This window comes from Lottia gigantea, assembly GCF_000327385.1.
Source record: "Lottia gigantea unplaced genomic scaffold LOTGIsca_52, whole genome shotgun sequence".
Taxonomy (NCBI): Eukaryota; Metazoa; Mollusca; class Gastropoda; family Lottiidae; genus Lottia; species Lottia gigantea.
Window position 1 is genome coordinate 530,454 of NW_008709781.1, and position 10,553 is coordinate 541,006.

Consider the following 10,553-nt stretch of genomic DNA (forward strand, 5'->3'; position numbering starts at 1 on the left):
CAGTAAAAGGGTCACATGGTAATTTGGTCACAGTAATAAGGTCACAAGGTAATTTGGTCACAGTAATATGGTCACACAGTGATCTGGTCAAGGCAAAACTAGTAAAATGAAATTACTGGTAACTGGTGTAGTGATATTTATTTCATAATACATAATATAGTGTTCTGCTTGCCCTCTGCCAGAGATGGATGGACCTTGTGGGGCCCTGAACGGTCGAACAGTATTTGGTATACCTGTCAATCTGCAGTATAGTTATTGCTGATACAACCCGCCACCGGTCTGCCTTTTAAGCTTGCAAGCCATACCACCGTTTAACTTTTGCCGACTCTCGCCATTCCAAATTACAGAATTCCCACTCACTGAATGCAGCCTGTGAAATCATCCAGTATTGACTTCAGCAATGAAGTTGATTTAATATGTATTTTATATATAATCTCAACTACTCATAAATTTCCGTGCCTGTACCAATAACGTGAGCGTTTTTTCAAAGCAGATTCTTTTCGATTTTCGGGTGGGGGTGGGGTGAGATGCTTCGCACGTATCTTACCCTACCCGGAAATTGAAAAACGCTCAGGTCATTGGGACAGGCGTGGAAATTTACGGGCAACGGTGCTAATCTATACGAGCGGACGCCCACAAGCCTATACGCCCACCAGCAGCAAATCTCATCGCGGATTGAAACGGCTTGGTGGCACCTTTCAAGTTTGATATGGCTTGGTAGGCAAATTGATCTAAAGACTAGTTCATTAAACAATCGTGACAATGCCAGTATAAATTTAGGTCACATAGGCCTAACTGTTTATTATTTCAATCTCAAACGCCACTTGATCGATATGAGGACCAGAAATACAATTCTGCGGAAATATGAATTCCACGTTCAGTGGTAAATTCGAAAACGTAGTCAAGATTGCAGCCTGTGTGATGAAAACGTGCTTTTCAATTTGCGAATATTAAGTCTCAAATGGCTTGTCGGACTGTGTCGGAGTGTCGGAGGATTCATGACACCGCATCTTGACAGAGCAATTAGTCCAAAGAACCCCCATGGAACGCGACCTGCGCGACCGCGAACGCGATTTTTCATCAGTTCAGTCATTCAAATAGAGCGCGAACACGAACGCGGAAAACCGTCGACGGCATGCACCCAAGCCAGCAGAGGACGTTTTAAACAAAGTGTAACAACAGTCAATTAAAAAGTAATTAATTAATGAATTGGTCCAATGTTATTTTCTTTATAAGTTCCATACAATTGATGAAACAGGAAAAATCACACACCTGTCAGTCCAACCTTCTCTCCGATTCCCTTCCAAATATCTTTCTTTTTACTGTCTCTGGATTCTTTTCAACTTCTAAAATCAAAACTTCCGTTTTATCCATTGTTTGTACCCTACAGCAAATTGGAAAAGCCATGTGCACAAGTTTCCATTTTAGGAAATGATGCAAGGGAGGTGGTACAAGCTGATTGGTTGATAGCAAGAAATCCGCCGCGACTTTCTGAAAAATTCGCTCTTGGGGCAATCTCGGCGGTCGACCGCGCGAACAAATACTTTTTCGCGTTCGCGTTCGCATTCTATTTGAACGGTCCCTCTATAAAATGATGAAACCATTCCATGATGAAAAACCGCGTTCGCGTTCGCGCTCTGTATAAATGCACCTTTACTGTGACCAAATTACCGTGTGACTTTTTTACTGTGACCAAATTACCGTGTGACCTTTTTACTGTGACCAAATTACCAAATTACCAAATTACCGTGTGACCTTTTTACTGTGACCAAATTACCGTGTGACCTTATTACTGTGACCAAATTACCGTGTGACCTTTTTACTGTGACCAAATTTCCGGTGACCGATTTACCTGTGACCTAATTACCTACATTCATATGATAGGCACAATAAAAGAATTTGGAAAAAGATTTGGGGAAGAAACCAAGAAAACTGTTAAACAAGGATTAAATAAATTAGTAGATAGTATTGATACAGGAGAAGTCAAAGTCAAACATAAGGGTAGTGGAATATTTTTAAAAAATATACACACTGGAGAAGGAATATTTCTTTCAAAGTATAAAGGAGAAGGAGTGATTTTTAGAATAAAATAAAATAATAAAAAATGGGTAAAAAATTTAACCATTCAGAAATATTTCCTAATAACCCAATGCTCATGTGTATATGCGGTAGTTCCGGTTCTGGGAAAACTCATCTCACTTTTAACATGTTGACAACACCAAACCTTTTAGATTTCGATTCTTTGTATATCTACAGAACAACACCAGAGCAATCGTATTATCAATTCCTCAAAGCTTTAGAATATCTACCAAAGAAAGATGTTCAAAACCTATTTCAATATTTCGAAGAAAACGAAGAAGAAGTGGAAATAAAAGATATCATAGATAACTACATCGAAGGAAAGAATCTAATGGATATAAAAGTTTTTCTTAAAAAATGTTAATGATCTAGACTTGTCTAATATTGATAGCAAACGAAAGAACTTAATATTGTTTGACGACTGCGTTGCGCAAAGAAATCAAGCTGTTCAACAAGAATTCTTCACGAAGGGAAGACATCAGGGAAGGGAAGACTGTCGCTGCATATACCAATCTCAATCTTTTTACGGGATGGATTCTATGTTCATTAGAAAAAATGCAAATTGTTTTTTATTATTTGAATCAAACGATAAAGATTTATCTCAAATCATTCAGTCGATAAATCACGGAATGGACAGAGATACATTCAAAAAAGTTTGTAAAGCTCAATGGAGAAACCCAGATGATCATGGATATGTATTTGTAAATACTAGAAAACCTGCGGGTGAAAGAGTTATGATCGACATATGTTAATTTTATTTTTTTTAAAAATGAGTAACGATTGGAATAATATTTTAAAAAGAAATACAGAATATATCAAAGCTGAGAATAAAATAAAGACCCAAGTTGAAAATAACAGATTATAACAACTCGGATTAACAGAAAATCTACAAACTCTATTTCAACCCATATTAAAATCTCAAGAGGATATTAAAAAGAGACTCATCCCTCCTATAGAACCCATACCTCCTATAGAACCTCATCACCCAGAACCGAATCCATATGGTGGTATTATAATTAGGACATTAGATGATATTAATAGTCTTTTTTCAAACCCTAAAGCAGATTTACCAAAGAGTATTACTCCAATCATTGATGATGAGGGGTTATTGTTAAATGGCAAATTCCCCTATATTCAAAATCGATACAAAAGACTTAATATTTACATTAACGAGAGGATTAATAGATTTAATGAAAGGCGGGTATATTGGCATTGCCGATTACAAAGATTTACTAGCATACTAAAAATTTCTACATGCAATAAGAAAGTCGGGACCCGAAACAAGAAGATCGAAAGCAGTTGAAACATATTTAAATAAAGTTATTCCTGATGAATATGAAGATGAAGAAGAGGCATTAGATGATTATGCAGACGATTATACACCAATCATACAAGAAATAGACAATTTCGATGATATGGTGGCATCTGGACAAGGTATAACGTTTTTATCCGACAACAACGAGGAACTACTTAATAGATTACGTGTAATATTAGCGGCAATGAAGGAAGAAAATCGATCGCACAGACAATATAATGAAGCGAATTGTATATTAAAAGGACTCCTAGAAAAAGGTCAAATAGATAAAAATGATTATAAAAGCGTGATTAAAAATGTCAAATAAAGAACAACTATTCGTCATCACCTCAAATAAATCAGACATTAAATTGTCTCTAGATTATGAGTACGAACTCGATCGCAATCAAGAATATGAATTGGGATTAAAGTATTTCTCTGTTTACAATTCCATTAGAACTATCAACGAAAAAAATAATCAAATAAAAATATCAACAGATAATGGAGTTACGTTCAAAACCATACGTTTACTACCAGGAAGCTACGAATACCTATCTGAATATGGAGGAAGTGTCAATGGTAAAAACAATATTGATTTCGAAGGTAATTTGAATCTGAACAAAATAAAATTGATATTAAGAAATAATAGTCAAGTTGATTTCAACGTAGAAAATTCATTGAATACGTTACTAGGATTTGATATACAAATATACACCCAATCCACTTTAGCACCACACAAAGCTAATATCGAGAATGATATCGATGTGATAAATATACATTGCTATTTGATAAACGGTGGATTTTTCAATAAATACAAACGTCAGATTATTTACAGTCTTCCAACATTCACTGTACCGATAGGATATAGAATTATAGAGAAACCATTTCAAACGACGTATTTACCACTTAATTCCTTTATCATTAAAGATATAAATCTGGAAATCAAAGATGGTAAAAATAGGTTTATAGATTTTGGTAACGAGGAAATTGTTATTCAACTTCATTTAAAACAAAAAAATTAACACTTTTCATTCTCTTCTTGAATAGTAAGGTAATCGAAATCATCAAATTAGTAGTTTTCATCCATGTTCAATTCTTTTCCGTCGTTGTAAGGATACATGATTCCTTCATTGTCTGGTGCTTTTCTCTTAACGAGATTTAGATAACTTCTAAAAACTTTCTTTTGTTTATCATCATCCTTTGGAATAACTACTCTATTGGTGAAACTTTTTACCCATGGTTTCTTAAATTCATTCGTTACATCGTGTCCATTAGCTAATCGAATATAATCTTCTACGCTTATCTTATCTTTAGAGTAACCCTTAAACGTTTTCTTTTCTTTTAGAATACCGTCGGAAGTTGGAATGATATTGTACTTAATTTTTGGCTCTAAATATAAACCAAATATAATTCCACCATCACCGTAATCATTCTTTCCTTTACAATTGTCATTTTCGGACACCAACCCAGCTTCATTTAATTTATCCCAATTGCTAGACGAAATGTATAAACTATCGGTATCCGTATAGTATATTTCAGGCTTATAAAATCCATCTATCACGCGAGTAAAATTATTAATTATTTTTTTACTGTGAGATAAAACGAATGATCCCAAATGACTAGGTGTTAGTCGTGTAGATTTAGGAGGTGTACAGTAAAATTCTTTTTCTTCTTCATTTATCTCAACTATATATTGACTATCATTTACTTTTTCATAGTTTATAACGTGTGAATCGAAGTTGGCTTTTAAAGTCGCTTCACTACATAGATGTCTCGATGTAGTTATATCCTTCTGAATAGATTTACCATACAATGAATTACCTAATAATTTCATGCAATTACTACCCACGATATTACCTTATCGTTTATATTTATTTCTTAGATCTCTCAAAAATAAAATAGAATCTCTATAGGGTGGAGTTTTAAAATTTTCTTCGTAAACTACACCATCTAATATTTTAATAATTCGTCCACCGCCTTTCACTATTTCTTGATTATCGACCGATGTTAAAACGTCGTGACAGAAACCATTTCTAAACCTGATTTTAGTGCCAGTTTCCTTTTTACCTATTCTATTCGTAAAACTGATTTTATCTTTAGCTGGTATGGGTTGGAAGAGCATGTTGGTAGGATATTCAAACCAGGCTTTTAAAATAGCAGTTCTAGGTCTGAATTTTTGCTCATTAAAGAGCTTAACAAATTCTTTATTTTCTTCTTGTCGAAATGGTCTACCACTTTCCGCTCTCGGATATTCGCTGTCTAAATCCGACATGGCGGAAGCGTACAAACCGTTAGCATCAAAGGCCATTAGTTTAGTACATTTTATTTTTGTAAGTCTCGAATGAACCTCTGTTTTATCTTTTGGGTTAGCACTATATTCTTTAAATAAATCAATTATATTATCACTTGGTGTTTCTGTGTATTCCTTTAATATATTACAAATTTCATCCATTTTATTCGTTTCAAATGATGTTCGATTTGCCGAAACTCTTCCTCCTTTAATACTTTGTCTGATAAAATATCTTATAAAAGGGTGAGTATGTGAGTAAACTTTTTCTTTTTTTTTCTTTTTCGGTGTGTTTCGGAACCATTCTAGTACTTTCATACCAGAATTCTACATCCTCGATCTTTCTCAAATTCATTGGTAGATTAGATGAATTACCCCATGCCGCTAAACTAGATGATTCATGTTGAAAGGAACATATGGAATTAATATTTTGCAAATAATTAAAGTAACCCTTTATTTCTTTCTGTCTTTTCCATTTTTTCTGTAAATCTTCATCGGTTAAAGGTAGAGACAGAATTCCTTTGGCTGTTTTTAAAGGGCATTGTGTTACTTTTTTTTTACGTTTTGATCATGATCCAGTTATCGCTACCGTAATGAGCAATTAATGTTATTCTTTTTTGATCTATTTTTCCTAAACGTTGTAACATTTGATCGATACAATCTGTACCTACAAATATTTCTACTATATTCATTAATTTATTATAAAATTCTTCTGGAATGGAATCTGTCGGCTTTAAATCTGGAGAGAGATTATTTATTCTGTCTAACATTTTTCTTAGTTTTTCTAAATTAATCAACGTGCAAGAATAAGGTATGGCTTTATTTTAGTTATAGGTTTCGCAATCCCATGCGTATAAACAATCATCGTGAATGGTTGGAAAAACGTTTAGTTTTAGAGGTGTAACTTGCGTTATCGCATTATCATCTCCACAAGTTCTCCATACGTTTTCATCGCAATTATCTTCTATTTCTGTAATGCCTGAGACAGAAATGTGATTTATGTAAGTAAAATACCCAATCTAATTCCTCGGATACTTTCTTTGGTTGAAAATGTCTATGTTTGGGCATATAAATTTGAAAATTAGTATTAAATTTCTTATTGAATTCACAGATTCTAGCAGTTGTCATAACTCCTTTTCTGTTTGATTTTGAAAAACGGTTGATGAAATCTTGAAATTCTCTCGTGTAGTCTTCGTTTAAAACACACTTTACAAAGCAGTATCCATCGCTCGGTATATAACAATTTATACCGCTATATTCATTGATCTTTTTGAGTAGGGTAACACCACTACCCTTTTTTGATCTTTTTATTTCTTTGAAATTGTTTTTACGTAAAATGATTTTTCCTGAGAAATACCAATCAGAAGCATCCTATTTTACATCCACTGTTGTGAAGAAATTGCGAAAAGTTTTGGCATTAAAGCCTACAAATTGCATGTATTGTTTGTGTCCTCCATCTTGAATTATCTCTCCATCTAATTCAATTTGCCCTTTAAATGTTATAAATTCATCAGAGATAAGCTTAATAACATTGGAAAAAAGTTCATTTGATATGAATTTTTCATCGTCTAAAATTTCAATTTTATTCATATTTTTTAAGCAACTATTTTTAACTAGGAATTTTTAACTTTTATTGATGATATTTCTACATCAAATTTATCTAAAATTTCATTGCATTTTTCAAATTCTTCAATGGTTATGTTCTTATCTTCTCTCGATCTTTCGAAAAAAATGAATCATTTATTAAGATATGTATTTAAAAGGAGCTTTCTTTTTTGATGTAAAACCTAAAGTAATAAATCCACAAGATGAAGTTTGAACGGCAGTGAACGCGGCTAATACAGTTGGGACAATTATTGGAAGCATTAATCCACCGGTTACGGCTGTTGCCACCGTTATCCCTACTGTTAGAACTGTGCTTAATGTTTTGAAAACAGAATCGATTCTACTCCATGTTTTTCTGCATTTGTTGAATTGTTTTAGTTTTTCTTTTAGTTCGTTTTGTTTGTCTATCATATATTGTTGTCTACTTTCGAGTTCCATTTTTTAGTTAATTAAATTAAGTGAACTTCTGATAAAGCTGCTACGTGTTTACTATCTTCAATAAAAACTTGTATAAATACTAAGGATATTTGTTCTTTCGAATCATTAATCTTATTCAGATGAACTGAAAATTTCGGTTTTTTAATAGAGATTGATATATTAACATATGCATCAACAACATCTCTTATTGCTGGTATTAAAACATTTTGTTTTTGTTGACATTTATAAATATCAATTGAGGTAAATATATCATTATTAACAAAATATAGTTTTACGTATTCAAAGTCTGATGATCGTAAAAACTCATAACTCATTTTCCCTTTTTTGTGGTTCTGGATTTCTAATAATATTCATTGATGGAGGAGTTTCCGTCTCCAATATCATATCAAAATCTTCCAATGCAAGTTGATCTTTATTTTTTTTTATCTGGTATGATTAACATTCTAAACCTATCTATATATTTTCCACTCGTTTTAATTTCATATAAGTGACTAAAACCTTGTTGTATTCGTCGTTAATTTCAAATTCTTTAGTTTCTACATTTTTTGCACCATTGATAAACTGAAGAACTTTACGAGCGTTGAATTGATAAATATAATGCTTGTCCGAAGAATAATGAATCAACTTTTACCTGTATAGGAAAAATAATTTCCATTACAATTTATTCTTCGAAAAAAAAAGTATTTTTATCTTCAGAATCAAATATTTTATAGGGGCGGTTAAATCTGGAGAATATACTCTTATATTTGCTGTAAATCCATATTTTTTATATTCATAATCTGTTGATCTATCTATATTATCAGTAACAGAAGCATCTTCATAACTCAAATTTCCAAATGGAACATTGAAATATTATGATTCTTTCTTGAGACTTTTTTTTCTAATGCGACTATGTTTTTGTCCTGTTTTAAAACTAGGTTATTAATATTGGTTATCTGTTGTTGAATAACACTATCATCAATATTTTGTATTTGTTGTTGAATATAGGTTTTGATTTCGCTATCATCAATATTTTGTATTTGTTGTTGAATATAGGTTTTGATTTCGCTATCATCTATGTTTTGTATTTGTTGTTTAATATTTCTTAGTTCTTTTTGTAATTCACTGTTAAGTTTAGTTTCCAGAGCATTTAATTCCTGTTGAAACGTATCTTCATTTTCATCTGGAATGTTATCTATTAATTGTTGAATGTCTAATTTTTGCAATCTTATCCTCTAATTTAGATATTAATGAAATTAAATTTTGTAACTCAGTTTTATTCGCAACGTTGACCAATTCTTTTTGAATAAAACTTATTAAACTTTTTATCTCTTGTTGTAGTTTAGTATCATTAATAAAATTTTTATTATTTAGTTTATTTAGAATCTTTTCACATTACTTATTTTATCTTCTAAATGGTTTTTATTTACTTCAATTGAATTTATTTGATCCCGTAAATATTTCTTGTGAGCGGCGTCATTATCGTTTTCCGGAGACTTTAAATTAGTTATGGTAAAAGTGTTCATATCTAAATCACCTTGAAAAGTGTCTCCGATTTGATCCACAAAGTAAGGTTTCGCTTTATTTATCCACGCTGTAGTGTTAAGTTTTTTAGTTTCTAAAGATAAAGAACCTAATCCAAACTTGTTCTAATCCATAAGAATCGAAGAAATATATGTCATTTGAAGAGTCTTTGTACAAAGCAGAATGATGAACTCCTTTTTGATCGGAAGTATGTATATTTGTTATCGCGTAAAATTTACCTTTCTTATATTTCAGATCATTTATTTCATCTCTCATACAATAATAAAACGGTGATATATTTAACTCATTCGCTCAGTTGAAAGTTTGTGGTTGTATCGTTTCCATATTTATCGAGAAATTCATTTATTCATTTTTAAAAGTCGGTCTTTTGAGGAGTATGCGGTAAGTATTGTTGAAAACCCAATTGATGAAATATATACGTTGTTTGTGTTTGAAAAAATTGTATTACATTCTGATAAAACACATTCAATAATATTTTGAACATAAATTTGCATTTAAATTTAAAAAATTTAAATTTAAGAAAGCGTAAATGCTTGTCCACATCTAAATTTCTTAATCTTCTATCAAATTCTTCATCATCATCTTTGTTTTCGAGAAATTCATTCATTTTTAAAAGTCGGTTTTTTGAAATTCATTTTGATACAACCTTCCTATGATTTGTTCTTTGTCTTGATCGATTAATTCATATGTTGGAGGTGATGATGTGTTTACTATATCAACGATGAATATTTCGTTTGTCCAGTATCCAACGTAACCTTTTTCTAATTTACTTTTATATTTGAAAATACGAACTCGATCTCCGACTATAAATTTGGGTTTGATATTTAAATTCTTTATTTCATTTTCGTAGTTATGTTACGCGTTAATTGACTTTATAGTATTTGGATTGTTGGTGGCTTGTGTTGGTGTGACACCTATAGATGAATGAATTTTGTTATTGTATTCATCTACAACCTCTGGTAATATTTTAAGCCATTTTTGAGATTTCCGTTCCGTTCTATTATATCTCTCAATAACTACAGCTTTACCTTCATTATGCGTGCTGTAAATTTCAAATCCCAGAGATTTCATATTTTTGTTATAAAATTCACTTCCTTTATCTACCCACAGTTTTTCGGGATGACGGTTAGATTGTTTCATAATCGTTTCAAATGCGTGTTTGACTGATAATCCTGTTTTGTTTTTCAAAGGAATAACCCAAGCATATCTCGTATACAAATCTATAACTGTTAAGCAATATTTAAATCCTCTTTCGACTGGCATATGAATTAAATCGGCTGACCATATTTCATCTTTTTCAAACACTTTAACTGTAAAAAGTTTTTA

At 31.8% G+C, this 10,553-nt stretch overlaps 2 protein-coding genes across 2 annotated transcripts in view; one reads left to right on the forward strand and one right to left on the reverse strand.

The window, feature by feature from the left end:
- Positions 1-3,701, forward strand: part of LOTGIDRAFT_165548 (hypothetical protein) — a gene marked incomplete at both ends in the record, with an annotated part of 4,233 nt that extends 532 nt beyond the window's left edge. Inside the window, one exon of the mRNA XM_009062585.1 lies at positions 3,421-3,701. Coding sequence (XP_009060833.1) covers positions 3,421-3,701 — 281 coding nt within the window. The remainder of the gene's footprint in view (positions 1-3,420) is intronic.
- Positions 3,702-4,442: 741 nt separating this feature from the next.
- Positions 4,443-5,825, reverse strand: LOTGIDRAFT_165549 (hypothetical protein; the record flags this gene model as incomplete). The annotated part of the gene is made up of 2 exons (XM_009062586.1): positions 4,443-5,194; positions 5,441-5,825. 2 exons carry the CDS (start codon positions 5,823-5,825, stop codon positions 4,443-4,445), a joined length of 1,137 nt encoding a protein of 378 aa, XP_009060834.1.
- Positions 5,826-10,553: the final 4,728 nt, after the last annotated feature.